The 19107-nt window shown below is 69.1% G+C and overlaps 3 protein-coding genes across 3 annotated transcripts in view; 1 reads left to right on the top strand and 2 right to left on the bottom strand.

Annotated features, from left to right (window-relative positions):
* Nucleotides 1-10264, top strand: part of MED24 (mediator complex subunit 24) — a 17504-nt gene extending 7240 nt beyond the window's left edge. Inside the window, exons 6-25 of the mRNA XM_026041391.1 lie at nt 94-205; nt 609-759; nt 1012-1125; nt 2062-2109; nt 2338-2420; nt 2517-2603; nt 2883-2994; nt 3409-3551; nt 4033-4073; nt 4633-4715; nt 5696-5874; nt 5947-6046; nt 6158-6333; nt 6405-6669; nt 6897-7078; nt 7322-7415; nt 7612-7711; nt 9559-9636; nt 9773-9921; nt 10081-10264. Of these exons, the coding sequence (XP_025897176.1) occupies nt 94-205; nt 609-759; nt 1012-1125; nt 2062-2109; nt 2338-2420; nt 2517-2603; nt 2883-2994; nt 3409-3551; nt 4033-4073; nt 4633-4715; nt 5696-5874; nt 5947-6046; nt 6158-6333; nt 6405-6669; nt 6897-7078; nt 7322-7415; nt 7612-7711; nt 9559-9636; nt 9773-9921; nt 10081-10197 (2414 nt within the window). The 3' untranslated portion in view covers nt 10198-10264. The remainder of the gene's footprint in view (nt 1-93; nt 206-608; nt 760-1011; nt 1126-2061; nt 2110-2337; nt 2421-2516; nt 2604-2882; nt 2995-3408; nt 3552-4032; nt 4074-4632; nt 4716-5695; nt 5875-5946; nt 6047-6157; nt 6334-6404; nt 6670-6896; nt 7079-7321; nt 7416-7611; nt 7712-9558; nt 9637-9772; nt 9922-10080) is intronic.
* A 1729-nt stretch (nt 10265-11993) lies between these two features.
* CSF3 (colony stimulating factor 3) lies at nt 11994-13801 on the bottom strand. Its single transcript, XM_026041392.1, has 5 exons — nt 13705-13801; nt 13006-13175; nt 12818-12925; nt 12495-12641; nt 11994-12164 (listed from the first exon to the last, which is right to left on the bottom strand). The coding sequence occupies exons 1-5, from the start codon at nt 13799-13801 to the stop codon at nt 11994-11996; spliced, it is 693 nt and encodes a 230-aa protein (XP_025897177.1).
* Nucleotides 13802-15758: 1957 nt separating this feature from the next.
* The window catches only part of PSMD3 (proteasome 26S subunit, non-ATPase 3), a 4729-nt gene continuing 1380 nt past the window's right edge, over nt 15759-19107 (bottom strand). The window contains exons 2-12 of the mRNA XM_026041393.1: nt 18536-18726; nt 18318-18455; nt 18082-18218; nt 17821-18011; nt 17564-17667; nt 17233-17347; nt 16854-16973; nt 16643-16746; nt 16240-16395; nt 16037-16087; nt 15759-15910 (exon numbers count right to left, since the gene is read on the bottom strand). Coding sequence (XP_025897178.1) covers nt 15833-15910; nt 16037-16087; nt 16240-16395; nt 16643-16746; nt 16854-16973; nt 17233-17347; nt 17564-17667; nt 17821-18011; nt 18082-18218; nt 18318-18455; nt 18536-18726 — 1385 coding nt within the window. The 3' untranslated portion in view covers nt 15759-15832. The remainder of the gene's footprint in view (nt 15911-16036; nt 16088-16239; nt 16396-16642; nt 16747-16853; nt 16974-17232; nt 17348-17563; nt 17668-17820; nt 18012-18081; nt 18219-18317; nt 18456-18535; nt 18727-19107) is intronic.

Genomic DNA, 19107 nt, shown 5'->3' on the forward strand with positions numbered 1-19107 from the left:
CCGCGGCCGCCGGCGCGGCGGGCGCTCGGGGCCGCGCGCCGCAGCCTGCCCTGCTGTCCCCGCGGTGCCTCTCATCCCCGTCCCCCTCCGCAGCGTCGTGGAGCGCCGTGGAGCAGTCCCTCGTGAAGCTGGGGGAGAACCTGAGCGGCCTCGGCAGCTCCCCGCTGCGCAGCCAGGCGGACGCCTGCGTCTCGCTCATCAAGAGGTAGCCGCTCATCGTGGGCTCCGAGGGCACCCGCGCCCTGCGCCGGGCCCCCCCAGCCGCCTGCTGCCCCCGCGCTGCGTCACTGCCCTGCCCTCCCTATCGTGGGCGGCGGGGGACAGGGCTGTGGGGACCTGCTGCAAGGGGGTCTTACCTGGGGGCTGCTGCAGGGCCCCTCGCATCCGTCCTGGCCCTTGTCTGCAGGGCATTGAGCTGTTCGTGGGTGGCCAGAGCTGCTGTCCCAATCCTGGGTGGCCCAGGGGCTGCTTGCAGGGCCCAGATGGGCACTCAGCCACATCCCAAAGAGCCTGGGGAGCCAGAGGAGCATGGAGATCTGGACCGTGGCTGGGACGGGAGAGCAAAGCGTCCTAGGGCGCTCCTGTGAGCCGTGCTGCTGTCCCCCCAGCATCCCCACCATGCTCTCGGTGCACAGCGAGCAGCTGAACAAGACCGGCTTCCCCACCGTGCACGCCGTGGTGCTGCTGGAGGGCACCATGAACCTCACGGGAGAGACGCAGCCCCTCGTGGAGCAGCTGATGATGGTGAAGAGGATGCAGGTAGGGAAGCGGCACCTGGTTGCGCTGCTCGGCGGGCCTGGGCGGCGCAGGAGTGGCGCGGCGCTGCGCTGTGTGGTCCTGCTGGGTGGGAGCAGCACGAGCCCCTTGGCACGGGGAGGCTTTCGCCCTCGCGCCTTGCAGGAGGTTCAGGGCTGGGCTGTGGTCGGGGCGGCTGCTTTGTTGCTCCTGGGCTGCTCGAGGGGCTGGAGCCCGTGGGTCCCTCACGCAGGGTCCCCCCTCTGCGCCCTGCAGCGCATCCCCTCCCCGCTCTTCGTGCTGGAGATCTGGAAGGCCTGTTTCGTGGGCCTCATCGAGTCCCCCGAGGGCACGGAGGAGCTCAAGTGGACGGCCTTCACCTTCCTCAAGGTAGGAACCCACCGATGCTGCAGCCCGGCGCTGCCTTTGCCCCTGGCGCGGTCCCTGCCACGCGCTGGGCCTGGCAGAGCCGCGCGTGCCGCTCTCCCGCGGGCTCCTTCTCGCTGCCCATCTGGTGTGTGGGATGGCAGAGCCTGCGGGCAGCCCTGCAACCCGCTGTGCCCCCGCTCTGCCGCCTGGCACCTCTGCCCAGCCCAGCCCCGCTGGGTTGTGCGGAGCGTGTTCCCCGCGACGCTGGGGGGACGTGTGGCCTCCTGAGGACACCACGGGCTCCCGGCGCCGGCTGCGTCCCGTCTTTGTACCAGACAAAAGGGAGCCGGGTGTCGTTTCGGGGCTGACACACACCCTGTGCTGGGCTGCTCTGCGGCCCCGGGGTCCTGGGTGGCTGTTAGGAGGCGGCTGTGCCCTGCACGGGCCGTGGTTGAAGGTCCCTGTGGAGGGGAAGGGGGGACCCTGACCTGGGGGACCAGGTCCCTGTGGAGAGAGGAAGGGGCCAAGCTCTTCTCAGTGGTGCCCAGTGACAGGACAAGGGGCAGTGGGTATAAGTGGAACCACAGGCAGCTCCATCTCCGTGTGAGGAGGAACTTCTTCACTGTGAGGGTGCTGGAGCCCTGGCACAGGCTGCCCAGGGAGGCTGGGGAGTCTACTCTGGAGATCTTCCAAACCCGCCTGGATGCCACCCTGTGCTCTGGGTGTCCCTGCGGGAGCAGGGGTTGGACTAGATGATCCCTAGCGATCCCTTCCAACCCCAGCCACTCTGTGATTCGGTGACGAGGCGCGTATCTTGCTTGTAAAACACCCCTTCCCCTGGCTGGGAGAGCGCCTGGTGACCCCGGGAGCTCTGCGCTTGTCCTCGCAGCCGGCGATGCCAGGGGATCCCCAAACGGCTCCGCGGAGGTGCTCATGTCCATGCTCTGCTTCTTTCAGATCCCCCAGGTGCTGGTTAAGCTCAAGAAGTACCCGCAAGGAGAGAAGGTGAGTGACGAGGCTGCTGGCTGGAGGTGCTGGCCATGTCGTGCGCCCGGGTGAATGGTGCTTGTCACGGTGTCCTGCCAGAGCTGCATGGGCCCCCGCTGGCGCAGCAACGGGCTGCGTCCTGGCAGCTTCCTCTGGACAGACGAGACGGAGCGGGAGGGAGAGGGGGGTTCGTGCCAGCTCGGGCGGCAGCTGCTGCCAGCCGAGCGCGGCGTTTGTGCCCGGCAGGACTTCACCGAGGACGTCAACTGCGCCTTCGAGTTCCTGCTGAAGCTGACCCCTCTGCTCGACAAGGCGGACCAGCGGTGCAAGTGAGCGCCCGCCGCGGCCTCGGCGATGCCATGAGCGTCGGTGGCACCGGGGCGAGCGCCGGCCCTCTCGCCGTGACGCTTGCCCGTCTTTTCCAGCTGCGACTGCATGAACTTCCTGCTGCAGGAGTGCAGCAAGCAGGGGCTGCTCTCGGAGGCCAACATGAACAACCTCGTTGCCAAACGGTAGAGCCCCCGGGGTGGCCCGGGAGCCAGGGCGGGTCAGGGATCTGCGTTCCCTGCTGTTGGCACGCGCTGCCCTGTGGGGAGAAGGCTTTGCTTGGCACCACAAACTGAACGTGGCAAAGTGTCGTCTCCGAGCGGTGGTGTCCTGGGCTGGCAGCCCGGGCTCCCCGGGGAGGTGGTGGCACCGGGGTGGAGGTGAGGGGGGTGGCTGAGCCTTGGGTGGGCGCCAGGAGGGCTGAGGGGCTGCTGCTCACGACGCCCGCCTCGCACATCCCCCAGCACGGCTGACAGGGAACACGCGCCGAGCTTGAGTTCGGCGGAGAACGCCAACATCCAGCCCAACCCCGGGCTCATCCTGAGGGCCGAGCCGACTGTCACCAATATCCTAAAGGTGAGTGTCCTGGCGCCCTGCGCGGGGCCGCGTCGCGGAGCCTGTGTCCCGCAGCGCTGCCTTCCCCGGGCCGCTGGAAGGCGGCTGGAAGTGCTCGATCTCCCCCTGTGCTGTGGGAGAGGAATTGCTGCCAGCCTTGCTGCAGGGCTGCAGCCTGCTAGAGCCTCCTCTTCCTCCTCCTCCTCCTCCTTCTCCTCCTCCTCCTTCCCCCCACCTCCTTCTCCTTCCTCGGCAGCCCGAGGAGCCATCAGGCCACACGTTGCCTTGTCAGTGCCAGCAGCGCGTGCCAGCTCAGCCCGTGCAGCCGTGTGGCGCTTGCCGGGCACGCGGGTCCGTGCTCGCCCAGGCTGTGTGCTCCACAGAGCACCTTTCCCCTCATGGCCTTCTCCCTTCCCTCTGTGTTCCCGGTTTTAGACCATGGATGCGGATCACTCCAAGTCCCCCGAGGGCCTGCTGGGCGTCCTGGGCCACATGCTGTCCGGGAAGAGCCTGGATCTGCTGCTGGCGGCGGCGGCGGCCACAGGCAAACTCAAATCCTTCGCTCGGAAGTTCATCAAGTGAGTGTGTGCCCAGTGGCACCATGGCCAGGGGCACCGGAGAGGTCACTGAGCGGCACTGGCTCCAGCAGAGTCCCGGCCTTCCCGCCGTGCTCTGGTGCGATCCGCAGCACCACGGGTCCGAGCAGGCGGGAGCGTCGCATGCCGACGGCACTGGCCCGGATCTGGAGCGCTCGTGTGCGTCGTGAGCGCCTGTAGTCCGGTGTGTGCGTGTCGTGAGTGCCTGTGGCCCTCCATGCGTGTGTCGTGAGCACCTGTAGTCCTGTGTGCGCCTGTTGTGAGCACCTGTAGTCCCGTGTGCGTGTCACGTATGCCTGTAGTCCCCAGAGCGCAGGGATGGCAGTGCCCTGGGGAGGAGATGGGAGAAGAGGATAGGGGCCGAGGCAGCTCCTCTGCCAGCGTGGGGATGGGAAGAGGCCTTTGCTTTGCCGTGGCGGGGCTGATGACGAGGGTGACGCTGTTTCGTTGTGTGTCCCTGTAGGCTGAACGAGTTCACGAAGCACATCAGCGCCGGGGAGAGCTGTAAGTGCGCGCGGGCCGCACGGAGCCACTCGGAGCCACGTGGGCCACTCGGAGCCACGTGGCCGTGTGCCAGGGCTCTGCCAGGGCCAGCTGCAGGCCAGGAGCTGCCGCAGGGCGCCCGGTGCGTGGCCGCGTGGCTGGGTGCCAGCTGGGACACGGACCCTGGGGAGCCGCGGCCCCGGCGTGTCCGTCTGCAGTGCCTGGTGCTCCCGGCCTGCAGGGAAGGGCTCCCTCTGGCCCAGCCCGGCCCACGGGGCCTCTCAAGGGCAGCCCTGCCCCAGCAGCCTCCCGGGAAGGGGTGATGTGTCAGCACGGAGCCCAGATAAGGACGCTGAGTGCGTGTGCACGTGATTAAACACGCCGTGTGCTCTGACCTTCCACGGCGCGGGGGGAGCCGGGGCCGGCTGCGCGATGGGAAGCCAGACCCGCTGAGCGAGGCCCCTGAACGGCCCGGGTGTCCTCGCTCATGCACAGGCCCCGTGGGGGTCAGGAGAGCCCTCATGGCCCCAGGGATCCCGCCGCGTTGGAGCTCCCTCAGTCTTTGCTTCTCTTCCCGCAGCCAAAGCGGCCTCGGTCCGAGCCCTGCTGTTCGACATCTCCTTCCTCATGCTGTGCCACGTGGCGCAGACCTACGGCTCCGAGGTAGCCACCTGCCCGCCCCACGGGGGGAAAGAACGGGAGGCAGATCCTGATCCTGGTGCGTGGGGGAGACTCTGCCCCGCGGAGCCGCGCGGGGCCGCCCGGCCTCCTCCAGCCTCCGCCCGCGCTCCCAGGGCTCCCGCTTGCTCCCCTGCCTTCTCTGTCCCTTTCCGGGTGTCCCCACCGTGTCGCAGGGGCCCATGACGCTCACGTGTCCCCCGGGGGCTGGCCTGGCCGGCTGGGCTCTCCCCAGGCCTTTCCCAGCCTGGCGCTCGGCTCCCGTGTGCTGCAGGGTAGGCAGAGGCCCCTGGTTTGTCCGGGGGTCCCTGCAGCCGGGCCGGGCGTCCGCCCTTCCTCCTGAAAGGAGGAACTTGCAGCTCCACTCAGGAAGCAGCCCTTGGGTTGCATGAAAAATTTTCCAGGTTTCAACATTTGTGCGTGTTGAGGGGGAGGCGAAATGATAGCGAAAGAGCAGGAATGTTGAGCGAGAGGGAATGCGGCGGGACCTGCCCGCGCGGCCGGACGCAGCTCGGAGCCGCACGTGGTGCCGGCCCGTGGCCTGGCCTGGAGAGCTTTTCCTGACCAGCTGTTGCTGAACAGATGTGCAGAACGTTTCCCTTTGGACAAAAATAGCGTCCCTTGGGTCACGGAGGGCTGAGGGGAGGAAGTGGTGGGTGGGATTCCCAGCTCGTGTCCCCCTCGGGATCGCTCCCAGCTGGCTGCCAGCTGGGCTGGGTGCCCCAGCGCGGGGCTGCACTGCGTGGCTGGGGTGTCCAGGCATGGCAGGGCAGCTCCTGCGGGCCACAGAGCCCATGGTGCCACTTGGGGACATGCTCCGGGCCCCTCGGGATTGGCACGGTGCCACCATGGCCACAAGGGCACCCCGGGCAAAGCGCAGCCCGCAGTGTCTGGCTGGGGAGGGCAGTTGTCCCCAGACAGGGTCCCCAGGGTGCAGCGCCCACCATGCCCCTGTTCCCGTGCAGGTGATCCTCTCGGAGTCGAGCCCGGCGGGCGAGGTGCCCTTCTTCGAGACGTGGATGCTGACGTGCATGCCCGAGGAGGGCAAGATCCTGAACCCCGATCACCCCTGCTTCCGCCCCGACTCCACCAAGGTGGAGTCCCTGGTCGCCCTGCTCAACAACTCCTCCGAGATGAAGCTGGTGTAAGAGGCGGGGGCTGCGGCGGGCGCCGCCGCGCTGCCCCCAGCCCAGCTCTCCCCTCGCCTCTCCGGCAGGCAGATGAAGTGGCACGAGGCCTGTCTGAGCATCTCGGCTGCCATCCTGGAGATCCTCAACGCCTGGGAGAACGGTGTGCTCACCTTCGAGTCCATCCAGGTGGGTGGGCAGAGCGTGCCAGGCCTTCGGGCTCGAGAGGGGCTGGGGGGGACCCTCCTTCTTCTGCTGCAGAGCTGCCAGCTGCTCCAAAACGTGCATGTCTTCCCCCAGAAAATCACCGACAACATCAAGGGCAAGGTGTGCAGCATGGCGGTGTGCGCGGTGGCCTGGCTGGTGGCCCACGTCCGCATGCTGGGCTTGGACGAGCGGGAGAAGTCCCTGCAGATGATCCGGCAGCTGGCGACGCCGCTGTACGGCGAGAACACGCTGCAGTTCTACAACGAGCGGTGAGGCCGGGCCGGGCCGGGCGCGGGACCCCCACCGGCACCACCATGACCCTCTTCTCCCTGGGCTGCAGCGTGGTCATCATGAGCTCCATCCTGGAGCACATGTGCGCAGACGTGCTGCAGCAGACGGCCACGCAGATCAAGTTCCCCTCCACGGGCATGGACACCATCCCCTACTGGAACCTCCTGCCCCCCAAGAAGCCCATCAAGGAGGTGCTCACGAGCGTGTTCACCAAGGTGCTGGAGAAGGGCTGGGTGGACAGCCGCTCCATCCACATCTTCGACACGCTGCTGCACATGGGGGGCGTCTACTGGTTCTGCAACAACCTGGTTAAGGTTCGGGCTGCCGGAGGCCGCGCTGGGCCGGGAGGGAGGTGTCCGAATTATCCCAGCGCCGAGGCCGAGAGCAGCCCGTGCGCTTCCTGCCCGGCCTGCGCTGGGACTTGACCGTGGTACCTGTGTCTCGGGGCTGGCAGCGCAGGGACGGGGCTGGCAGCGCAGGGACAGTCCCTGGCGCTGGAGCGGGCGAGCCTGGCCCCTCAGCGTGGCCCTGCGCCTTGCAGGAGCTGCTCAAGGAGACGCGGAAGGAGCACACGCTGCGCGCCGTGGAGCTGCTCTACGCCGTCTTCTGCCTGGACATGCAGCAGCTGACGCTGACGCTGCTGGGCCACATCCTGCCCAACCTGCTCACCGATTCCTCCAAGTGGCACACGCTCATGGACCCGCCGGGCAAGGCCCTGGCCAAGTAAGGCTCCCGTCCCGCTGTATCCTGGCCTCCGTCCGCGCCCCTCGCGCTCCCGCTGGGAAGGGACATGCGGGGGGCCTGGGTCCTGCTCCCTGCTGCCCATGCCCCTTGCTGAGGAGGGAGCTGCCACATCCCATCCCTGCGTGTGCTCCAGGCTCGGTGGTCTTCCTGAGAGGGAGCCGAGCTCCCGCTGGGAGCCCGGGCGGGCCGGCCGCCCCTCCGCAGCCCCGCTCCTCCCGCCAGGCTCTCCGTCTGGTGCGCCCTCAGCTCCTACTCCTCCCACAACAAGGGCCAGGCGTCCACGCGGCAGAAGAAGAGGCACCGAGAGGACATCGAGGTGTGTACAGCACCGGGGGGCCCGGGGGTGACCCTCCCTGCGCCCTCCCTGGGCTGCCCCGGGAAGGGGGAACGCGGCGGGTGGCCCAGGCCGAGGCGCGTGGCACGGCCGGCGTCGCCAGGCGGGGGGCCCGGCGCTGCGCGGAGCAGCGTCCCCTCGGGAAGGGCCGCCGGGGCTGATCCCCCTCTGCCCCCAGGACTACATCAGCCTCTTCCCGCTGGACGACACGCAGCCCTCCAAGCTCATGCGCCTGCTCAGCTCCAACGAGGAAGACGCCAACATCCTCTCCAGCCCCAGTAAGTGCACACCTGGGGGCTGCCCTGGGAGGACACGGCTTGCCTCGCCGCGCGCTCGCGGGCCGGCGGCGCCAGCGCAAAACAAACCTTCTCCTAGGCTCACCCGGTGCCCCTGGCTCGCGGTGCCGCGGCCTCCACGTGGCCTCGCCTTGCAGGCCCGGTGCAGCGTCGAGCGTGGCACCAGGAGGCAGCAGCTCGCTAGGAGCTCACGCTAGGAGCTCAGTGCTCACTAGGAGCCCAGGAGCTCTCTTGGATCTCAGCACCTCACCAGGAATTCAGTGCTCACTAGGAGCTCGGCAGCTGACCAGGAGCTCAGCACTCCCTTTAGCTGCGCTGTAAAATACCCCGTGTCTGACCATCCCTTTGCCACAAGCACGCGGAGACCGCGGTGACGTTCTCAAAATCCCCCGTTACCGGCAGCGATTTAGCGAGCTCAAGTGGGAGAGTTCTGCCGAGTTCCTGTGGGGCTTTTGCACCGAGGAAAGTCTGCGGGTTTTTGTTCCCCTGATGGAAAAGACTTTAGGAAGAGGGAGGAGGTTCCTCCTGCTTCTGTGGTGCCACCACCCTTGGCAGTGCCCAGGGCGTGGGGCTCGCAGAGGTTTTGTTCAGTCCTCTCTCTCTGGGGGGGACTGGGGAGCTGTTGCGCTGTCCCCCTCCCTGGCACGTCAGGAGGTGACGTTCCCGCTATATCTGGGATTAAATCCCAAAATTCCAGTGTTGTTCACGAGGTGGCCAAGGCAGCTGATGAGGCCCTGCAGTCACGTCCGTGCGGATGCGCCGCGTTGCGACAGCGCTGGCAGGAAGCGCCGCCGGGGTCCTCGTCCCCTCCTGCCATGCGGGATGCGACGCCGCTCCTGGGCAGTGACTCAGGATCTTCCCTGCTCCTTGTTTCTTCCGATGCCCTTTGTCCAACTTGCTCTTTGTTAGATAGTTCTCAGCGCATCCATCAACTCGTGGTTTCATTACTGTTGAAATTTGGGGCTTTCCCTTTATTTCGCTATCTTTTTTTATCCGGTGGGGCATTCTCCACCTCTTTCCAGTGACATTCAGGACTTTTTTTGGTCGGTCTGCTGCCGAGATTTGGAAATCCCGTTTCCGGCGCCGGCCGCATAACTCAGTAATTCCATGAGAAAAGGCGGGGAGGGCTCTTTTTTTAGCGAGCATCCTCGGGCAGCACAAGGTGGGTGCCGCTGCTTGGAATCGCCCTGGAGGATGAGTGTGCTCAGGAGGCCCCGTGGTGACGCCGGCTCCGCTCCCCTGGGCCCGGGCGGGGAGCCTGGGGCTGGGCCCGCTGGGCTCCCATGGGCCACATTCCCCTGTTCTTCCCAAGGCTGCTGCTCCCATCCCAGCTCCGGTAGCCCATTCCTCCCCTGGAAGCCGTTCCCGGCGCTGCCGTGCAGCTGGGGAACATCTGGCGCTCACCAGGCGTGCTGGTGGCGGCGCCTCCCCTGCCTCTCTCCCCTCGTCATGTGTTAACGCTGCTCGGAGGCGCTAACGAGGCATTTGCAATTAGGGCTAAGCGTGCCCGGCTGCCCGCTGCCTGTCCCTCGGGCCTGTCCTCCCGCCCGGTCCCGCCTGGAGCACATCCGCACGGTGCGAGCGCGGAGCGCGGTGACACGGAGCGCGGAGCACGGACGGCCGAGCCTGTCCCCGCTGCCAGCGCTGCCTCCCGTGACAAACACTGAGGCTCTTGGCGCGCTCCGCGTGCTGGCCGTGTCCCCGCGGCAAGGATGGCCTGGGTGCCCACCGTGTCCCTGACGTCCCCGTGCCGTCCCGGAGCTTGGGAGCGCGGCCGGCGCCAGGGCGGGATGGTGCCGCGTGGGCTGACGCGCGTCCTCTCCCCGCAGATCGCTCCATGAGCAGCTCGCTGTCGGCCTCGCAGCTGCACACGGTCAGCATGAGGGACCCGCTCAACAGGGTGCTAGGTAATTCCTGGGAGCCTGCGCGGGCCTGGGGGGCTCTGCGGCCCCGGAACACCCGGCCGGGGCCGCCCGTGCCCGCGGGGGCTGCTGGAGGCCTCCCCGGGCTGGCCGGGCTGCTGAGCTGTCCCCACGTGTGCAGCCAACCTCTTCCTGCTCATCTCGTCCATCCTGGGCGCCAAGACGGCCGGCTCGCACACGCAGTTCGTGCAGTGGTTCATGGAGGAGTGCGTGGAGTGCCTGGAGCAGGGCAGCCGCGGCAGCATCCTCCAGTTCATGCCCTTCACCATGGTGAGTGCCGCGGTGGCGGCAGCGCCTGCACAGGGCCACGCTCTGCCCTGGGCCCTGCCTGCGGCCGCGGCTGCTCCCGCTGCTGCCCACGGGGCTGCTGCAGCCGCCTGGCTCGGCCCCGGCGCTGCCCGCCATCAGCCCTTCCCTCTCTCTGGGCAGGTTTCGGAGCTGGTGAAAGTTTCCACCATGTCCAGCCCCAAAATTGTCCTGGCCATCACCGACCTCAGCCTGCCGCTGGGCCGTCGCGTCGCCGCCAAGGCCATCGCCGCCCTCTGAGCTCGGCCTCCCGCTCCTGCCATGCAGGAGGGGACAGCGGCGCCGGGACGGGGTGGCCACGGGGACAGGGGGGCCACAGGGACCGGCCAGCGCCACCGGCTGCCTGCGGAGACCCGGCACCCGCGGAAGAGCCTCCCGGTGCCTGCGGCGCTGGCCGGGCTCGGCCCCGTGTCCCTCTGTCTCCAGCGCCCCGCGCGGGGCTGTCACACAGCGGCCCAGCCCCGCTGCTCTGCAATGAATTCAGCCCTTTCCTAGAGCCGCCTCTGCCTCCTTCCCCTCGGGCTCGGCCTGCGGCTCCCGGTGCCGCGGGAGCTTGGGCAGGCGCCGGGGCTGGGCCGACGTCCCTAACCCTGCGCCCAGAGCCACGGGCAGGACCGGGCGGCCCCGAGCGCCAGCGCTGCCCGGGGAGCCCCTGGGCACTGGGGCTGCGGTGTCGGGACACGGGGCTGCGGTGTCGGGACACGGGGCTGCGAATCGGCTGCTGCCTCCCGCTGTGGCCACCCCTGCCCGGGGGCTCCTGCTGCTGCCCTGGCTGGAGCAGCACTGCATCCCAGCCAGCTGGAAAACCAGTGGGCTCCTGCGGGACCCGTCCCCGCGCACACGAGCTCATGGGCGGCTGCTGTGGGACTGGCCCGGGGCTGTCCCAGCCGCACGCGGCTCCCCCGGCTCCTGCCCTTGGCTCCGGCTGCCACCGGGCGCTGCAGGAGCCTCCGCTCCTGCCCTTCCCTCCCGGAGCCGCGTCCCAGCCCGGCGCCAGGCTGCAGCTCCAGCCGCGCTGCCACCCACACGCCCAAGGAACAGGGATGGCACCCTGGGGCTCCGGCCGTCCCCTGGCCCCGCTGCCCGCCCCGTGCCCGGCTTTACCGTTAGCGCGGAGCAAAGAGCAGACCGGGCGCCCGCGGCCGTCCCCGCTCTGTCAATATTTGCGGCCGCCCCGCGCCGGGCCCTGGCCCGGGCCCAGCCCCGGCCCTTCGCCTTCCGGGCAGGGGCCGGCGCGGGCCGCCCGTTCCTGTAAGCGCTGATAAGCCGGGGCCGGCGGCTCCGCGCCCCGCGAGCGCAAGGGGAGCGCGGAGCGAGCGCGGAGCGAGCGCAGCGGCAGCAGCGCTGGTGCCACCGGCAGCGTGGGGACGGGCCGGGGCTGCCCTATGGCCACAGCCCTTGGGCTGCCTCCGTTTTCCCGCTGTCGGAGCCCCCGGCAGCGCAGGGATAGCGGGATGGGGGGAGGCCGGAGCCACGTGAGTTCAGGGGCTCCGGAGCGGAGCTGCCGCCGGCCCCGCCGCTTTCTAGGAAAGTTGCCCAAGCGGCGGCACGGGAGGAAGCGGCTGCCGGAGCCGCCCCGTCCTGCTCCGCTCCCTGCAGCCGCTTCCCTGCGGAGCGAAGGAGCGCGCGGGAGCGCAAGGAGCATGCGGGAATGCAAGGGAGAGCGTGGGAGCGCAGGGAGTGCACGGGAGTGCAGGGAGCATGCAGGAGTGCAAGGAGCGCACGGGAGCGCAAAGGAGCCCACTTTTTGGAGCAAAAATAGACTTTATTTCCTTTTTCATCACGTATAAAAAACGACCCCGTGTTCCTTTAGGGTGACCCAGCTGCAGCAATAAATACGAGTGCAAATTGCGGCGGCGCCGCGGGCCCCGGAGTGCGGGGCCGGGACCGCACGGCTCCCGCCCGGCCCCATAACTTAAACTGCAATAAATACGGTGCCGGCGGCCCCCTCGCCCGCCCCGGCCTCCTGGCTAATAAATATTAATTACTGTAAACAGGAGCATCCCCAGCGCGGCGGGGCGCGGGGGACGCCGGGCTCAGCGCCGCGCCAGGTGCCGCAGCGCCCGCAGCGCCGTCTCCAGGAAGCGCTGGAAGTTCCGCAGCAGGAAGAAGCTGCCGACCTGCTGGTGGAAGCGGGACGCGACGGCGGGCAGGACGCCGGGGCCCTCCGGCGGGAACGTCACCAAGGGCAGGCCCAGCTCCTCCATCTAGAGCGGGGGGACGCGTCAGAGCCGCGAGCGTGGCCCGCGCGGTGCCACCGAGGGCACCGGGCACCGTGTCCCCCGCGGTGCCACCAAGGATGCAGAGCCCCATGTCCCCTCATGGTGCCGTGAAGGGCAGAGAGCTCCATATCCCCCTGATCCCACCAAGGATGCAGAGCCCTGTGTCCCTCTATGGTGCCACCAAGGATGCAGAGCCCTGTGTCACCCTGTGGTGTTGCCCAGGATGCAGAGCCCCGTGTCCCGCGTGGTACCACCAAGGACAGAGCGCCCCGTGTGCCCCGCCGTGCCGCCTGGGGCGCGGAGCCGGGCGCTCACCTGCTGCTGGATGTTGGAGGAGAGGTTGGCGGCGTCGAGCTGCAGCCGCTCCACGAGGTCGGCGTGCGCGGGCAGCAGCTCCCGCACGGCGCCCAGCGAGTGCGCCAAGACGCGCAGGCCGCCGTGCAGCTGCTCCAGGCAGGCGTCCTGTGGGCACCGCAGCGCTCGGCACGGCCCGGCGCCCCCGGGACACCCCCAGCACCCCCAGGATACCCCTGGCACCTCCGGCACCCCCGGGACACCCCCGGCGCCCCCAGGATACCCCTGGCACCTCCGGCACCCCCGGGACACCCCCGGCGCCCCAGCATATCCCCAGCACTCACCGCCTCGAAGCCGGGGCGCTGGCAGCGCTCGAGCGGCGCCGCCGGCACGTCCAGGTGCTGCCGCACCAGCCACAGCTCTTCCTCCTGGCACAGCTGGAAGGTCTCACACTGCGCCCGAGGGGGACACGGCGGCGTCAGCACCACGGGGGTCGCCCCGGGCCACCCCCCGCCCCGGCCGCGGGACCCACCACGACGTCCTGCAGCGCCGCCACGTCCCCCTTGATCTTGCGGCCAAACTCGAGGCTCTTGCGCAGGAAGAGCTGGAAGTCGTGGTCGCCCGAGACGTCGTCGGGCAGCGGCGCCGCCCGCAGCGCCGGCCACAGCGGAGCCGCCAGCGCCAGGGCCAGCAGCGGCAGCGCTGCGGGGGGACCAAGTCAGCGCCGCCGGCACCGGGACCCCCGCCAGCCCCCCGGCTTCGAGGGGCAGAGACGCACCTGCAAGGGGCACGAGCGGCCACAGGGTGCCCGCCAGCACTGGGGCCTGCACCCCACGAGCTGCTGCGCTGGCTGCTTTGGATCCCGGGGTGCTGCGGGTGCAGGGGGTGTCCCGAGTGTGGGGATGTGTGGTCCTATGGGGGCTTGCTTGCAATGGGTGCTGCGGGTGCCAGGGTGCCTCGAATGCTGGGCACAGGGTGCTCCAGGACAGGGTACTGGGATACTCTGAGTGCTGGGTGCAGGGTGCTCCACATGGGGTGCTCAGTGCAGTGGGTGCTGTGGGTGCCAGCGTGCCTTGAGCGCTGGGCACAGGGTGCTCCAGAATTGGGTGCTCTGGGTGCTGCAGCACCCTGAGCTCTGGACACTGGACACAGGGTGCTCCGGGAAAGGGATTTGGGGTGCTCTGGGGCAGGGTATTGGGGCGCTCCGGGTGCTCCGGGTGCAGGTACTCACTGCTCCAGGAGCGCATGGCGCCCGTGTCCGGCTCTTGGCGTCTCGTGCTCTCGCGGGGCCGGCGCCGCTCGCTCCTGCCCTGGCTCCGCGGCCTCATCGATTAGGGCGTTTTATAGAGGGCTCCGGGGATTCACACGGATGTGGCAACAGTGCCGATTGCCTCATTGTCTTAATCACCGATATGCAAATCCGGGCGCCGCGGCCGCCCCGCGCGGCACCGCGTCGGGGGCTTTCCTGGCGCGTGCGCCCGGGTCCCCCCGGTGCCGCCGCTGCCGCCCGGGGCTGCCGCTTGGTGACTGATTAACCGGGAGCTGGAGCGGAGCCGGCGGCTTCGCGCAGGCCCTGCCGGCCGCTCGAGCCCCTCAGCCCGGCGTCGGGGCGGCCACGGGGCTGTGACTGTCCCCGCCGGCGCCTTGGCCGAGCTGCTGCCAGGGAACCCCGGGCCGGAGCGGGGCCGGCTGCTCCCGGCGCCCCGGGCTCTGCCGTGGGATTTGGGCTCCGGCCGGGTCCCACCGGAGCTTCCAGGGTGTTCTGCCATCCCGCTGCCAGGTGAGCTGGCTGCTGGCCCCGCACCGGCCGGCCAGGATGTCTGGCAGCTCAGGGCACGGGAAAGGGACTGTCCAGATCCCAGGGCACGGGAAAGGGACTGTCTGGATCCCGGCAGGACTGAGCAGGGGGTCAGCGGGTGGCAACAGCCCCCAGGCCGCCCCTGAGCCCCTGGAGCCTCCGGAGTCCCCATCCAGCCTCCCGTTGGATGAAAGGAAACATCTGGAAAGGTGCAGACCAGCTGTGAGCACCACCCAGGGCCGTGCCCTGCACGAGACAGCTGTTAACTCTGAACCCTAATGATGACTTTCATCAAGGCTTGGAAGTATTGTATGTTCTGTCCTCAGGCGACGTGAAAGGAGAGCAGCAAGGGGAGCTTCTCCGTGGGATTTCCTTGGAGAAATTTGCTCTGCCTTCACTGTGCCCAGAGCCCATTGAGCGCCGGGTGGCCATGGAAGTCCAGCCCGATCTGCAGCACCCACTTTCCCGGAGCCCCTCCGGAGCTGCCATCTCAGCAGGTTGGTGCTTTCAGGAATCGGCGCGGGGTGAATCAGTGCCGAGCGGGCTCCGGAGCGCGCGGCCGCGGCTTTCCGGGGAAGGAAGTGGTGGCCGAAGCCGAAACCTTGTGGGTGGCGCGGGCGGGCGGGCGCGGGCCGGAGGTGCCGCGGGACCGGCCCCGGACGCCCGACCCGCTGCGGTCGGGGCGCGTGGCCGCCCTTCCTCCGCGGGGCCCCGGGACCCGCCGGCCTTTCCGCTCGTCCCTGAGGAAGCTGCTGCTTCCGAGGGACCCTCGCACCGGATGCGGCGGCCTCATCCCTGCTCCGTGCGCATGGATGGAGGAGCCGGATCCGCCGCGCCGGGGCTGCCCCGTTCCTGACCTGCGGGACCCTTGGCTGCTGTCCCAGCCTGGGAGCACCGGGACATTCCCGCATTTCCCCAGAGGACGAGCTCAGCTGGGCGCAGATGCCGCCAGGACCCGGCCCTGGGGCTGCAGGTCCGCCTGTCCCGTCCCCAGCCCTGCCCCAGGCGGCCACGGGCCCCTTCTCTGACCCTGGGGGGGACAGGACAGGGGGCCCTTGGTCCTGGGGGGCCTGTCCGGAACCCCCCATCCTCCCTGCGACGACACACGGCAGAGCAGCACAGGAGGCCTGGCGTTTTTTCAACTTTTATTTTAAAAGTCATAATTGAAGCTTAACAAAGTCTGACCCCATTATTACTGTGAGAGCCGGGGGGCGACCGCCCCGTCCCCGTGGAGCCCCAGTGCCACCCCTGCCCCCAGCCCCGTGCCCCCCAGAGCCCTCCCGTGCCAGGCCCTCACAGCGGGGCTCAGCAACGACTTTGACCACAAGCAACCTTAAAAGAACGTGTGTTTATGGGGAGGGGGGCCCTCGGGGGGGCCGAGGGCGCCCGGGGAGCGGGGCCGGGGGCCGCAGGCCCCGGGGAGCCCTGTGGCCCCCTCCCCCGGGACAGACATGCAGGTATTTTATAAAAGAAAGGCGGAGTGGGGAGGGGGCCGGGCAGGGCGGCTCCGCTCGGGACAGCATCTTCCCTCGGGACCAATAAAAAAAGCAGGGCCCGAGGGTCACGGGAAACCGTCGTCGTCGTCCTCCGCCATCTCCTTGGCAAACTCCAGGTCCTGCTGCTCGCGCTCCCGGCGCTCCTGCAAAGCCAAGGCAGACGCTGCGGGGTCTGGAGGGCCAGGAGGCAGCCCCGGCAGCCCTGGGGCCCGCGGGGCTGCAGCAGGAGCTCCGGGCCCAGGGCAAGCGAGGCCGCGAGGAGACCCCACCTCTGCAGATTCCAAGTCCTTGTTGTACGATTTGGGTGGAAACCTCATGGCCTGGGAGAAAAAACAAGGGAGAAGAGAAGCTGTGAGCAGAGAGAGAGCTCGACTGTACCTGGCATCCCTCGTGCCAGCCGCAAAGTCACCCCCAAGGCTGAGAGGGGACCTGGCTCTCCGTGTGGGCCGGGCGCCCGCGCCGCCACGCTCACCTTCACCGACATGTTGTGGATGTCGAGGCAGAAGGAGATGCGCTGGTGGAAGGCCAGCTGGGGCTCCCGCGTCGAGTAGATGTCGATCATTTCCTTGGACTGCACGTATCCCTTCTCGTGGTTGATGCTGGCCTCGATGACGCCGTCGCGGATGGCCTGCAAGGCGGGGGCCGCGCGCTCAGGGCACCCGCGGGCTCCTGGGGCCGAGGCAGCAGCTTAGAGCGAGGGGAACTGGCTGCTGCGCCAGGAGCGCAGGGACGGGATGCAGTGACCCAAGCGTCCCCAGGAAGGGGGGACAATTGGAAGCAGGAGTGTCCTGGCTGCAGCGGGAGGCTGCGGGAAGCAGGAGCTGCAGGCAGCTCTCAGGACCGAGAGCTGACAGTCACAGGAGACCTCAGGCTACCTTGGCTACGATGAACTCGGCGTCCTCGGGGCTGTCCAGCTGCAGCTTCTGGGCAATATCAGCCAGGGAGATGCGGGAGTAGGAGAGGCTGATCATCCGCACCCCTGGGACGAGGACACGAGAGCTGGGCCCCGCGTGGCTGGGCAGCCACCGCCCCACGTGCACGAGGTGGCACCGCCGTCACGCGTCACACCCGGCCGCAACGTCCTACCCGTCTTGATGACGTTGTGCCTCAGGCGGATGATCAGCGTGTAGGTGCCGTCGGCCTGGAACTTGTCCCCAAACTGATCGAGGACCTGGTTGAACTTGGCCAGGTTCCCAGTCCTGACGGCTGGAGCAGGCAGAGGAGGGAGGAGAGAACGTGTGAACTGGGGAAGGGGCCGAGGTGGCGCCGGGAGCGCGAGGCCGGGCCCGGCTCCCAGCCCCGCCACCCAGCCCTCCCCGAGCTGCGGGAGACCCCGGCAGAACCGCAGCAGCCCCTCGGGGGCTCCACACTGGCACCAGGGGAGTGGGGCAGCTGGGTCCCTTTGGGGCAAGAGCAAAGAGCCCCCCCATGGCTTCCCGCTCCCCCCAAGCAGGGCCCGGCGTACCCTGGGTCAGCAGGAAGTAGGGCATGAGCGAGCGCTTGAGCGAGGGCTGCCTGAACTGCAGCCGGTCGGGGATCTCGCCCAGCAGCAGCTCCACCACGATGAGCAGCTTGTGCACCTGGAGCGGGGAGAGCCCCTGAGTGCCCGGGGGCTGCAGAGCCCGGGACGGGGCTGCAGCGCCCCGGGATGGAGCCGCAGGGCCCCCAGGGCCGGTGCTGCAGGGCCCCGGGACTGCTTCTCCGTGGGGGCAGGAGGCGGGAGACGGGACGGGCACGGAGTCCTGCCCTTCCCGCCGCCGCCGCGCTCGGAAGCGGCGCCCCGGGCGCTCGCTCACCGTCTGCTTGAAGCCCACGGCCGTGTGCTGCGGCGCCTTGCGCAGGGCGTTCGTCATGGTCCTCCGCGCCTCCGAGTACTCCAGCTGAATGGCCTTGATGCGCCCTGGCAGCGGGAGAGGGTTCGTGGGGGGCGCTTGGAAAAGCCCCCAAGTGGAGCCACGTGGCCAGGGCTCCGGGCACCGGCGCCCGCCGCTCCCGTGTGGTAGCGGAGCCCAGACCCAGGGGCGCCCCGAGCCGCCGGCCCCACGCCTCTCACCCGTGTAGTAGAGGTACCGGGCCCACTCGTTGTTGTTGGCCTGCTCGGGAAACACCGACTTGGAGACGAGCTTCTCCGCCTGGTCGTAGAGGTTGTAGTGCAGGTAGTTCCTCAGCAGCAGGTTGAGCAGCGTGGCCTGCCCGTCGGCGTCGTGGCGCAGCGTGGCCGTGCGCAGCCGCGCGTGCAGGAAGCTGCGGCGGGCAGCGCGTCACGGGCGCCGCGCGGCTGCGGCCGCGGCACCGCCAACGAGGCCCGTCCTACCTCCTGACCACGTCGAGTTTGTTCAGGAACTCGTAGACGCGCGAGTGGTAATAGTAGCACTTGGCCACCACCAGGTCGAGGGCGCGGCGGTTCTGCGAGCTGATCTTCTGCATCAGGTCGTCAGACACTTTCTGGGCCTGCGGGAGGGGAGCGCAGAGCGGGACGGGCGGGATGAGGGGCGGCCGGGGGCCGAGCAGAGCCCCCCGCGGCGGGGAGCGGCGGCAGGGCGGCCTCACCTCGGCGTAGCGCTTGCTGTTCATCAGGTGGATGACGAGCAGCAGCTGCAGGTAGGTCTCCACCTCGGGCAGCAGAGGGGCCGCCGCCGCCTTCCCCGTGCGCGGGCGGAACTGCAGCTCCGCTTCCGTGTCCATGGACTGCGGAGAGGCGCGTCAGCGCCGGGGGGCACCCTGCTGCGCCCACCTATCCCAGCGCCCGGCGTCCCCTCCGGCGTCACCTCCTCCAGGAAGCCGAGCAGGAAGTCGCGCGCGGCGCCGTTGGAGGTGAAGAAGCCGTGCACGGCCTTGTGCAGCACGTTGGCGTTGAGGCGGCGCGAGGTGGAGGGCAGCGCGCGCAGGGCGCGCAGCACGTAGCGCGGCTCCTTGCCCGACACGGCCTTCTCCAGCTGCTTCACGTGCTCCTTGATGTCTGCGCCGAGGCCGCCTCAGCCCAGGGGCTGCTCCCGCCAGCCCCGCTCCCGCTGCTCCGGCTCCCACCAGCCCCGCTCCCAGGAGCCCCGCTCCCGCCGTTCCTGCTCCCAGGAGCCCCGCTCCCGCCGTTCCTGCTCCCGCCGTTCCTGCTCCCGGCCCCGCCGTGTGAGTGACGGGCGCCGTGGGCGGCTGCTCCCACCCGGGGCTGCCTCTGCCCTGGGCAGGGGGCCGGGCTGGGCGCTTCCAGAAGCCCCTTCCCACCTTGGCTATCCCTCTGTCCGTGGGCTCTGGCTCCCTTTGCAGCCACCCCCGCAACTTTCCCTATTTCCACTGCCCTTGTTGCCCCCGCTAAAAGTGACCCCCCCCCCCCCAAGACCTC

Source organism: Nothoprocta perdicaria, unplaced genomic scaffold, assembly GCF_003342845.1.
Source record: "Nothoprocta perdicaria isolate Ctin4 unplaced genomic scaffold, notPer1 scaffold_283, whole genome shotgun sequence".
NCBI classification, from domain to species: Eukaryota; Metazoa; Chordata; class Aves; order Tinamiformes; family Tinamidae; genus Nothoprocta; species Nothoprocta perdicaria.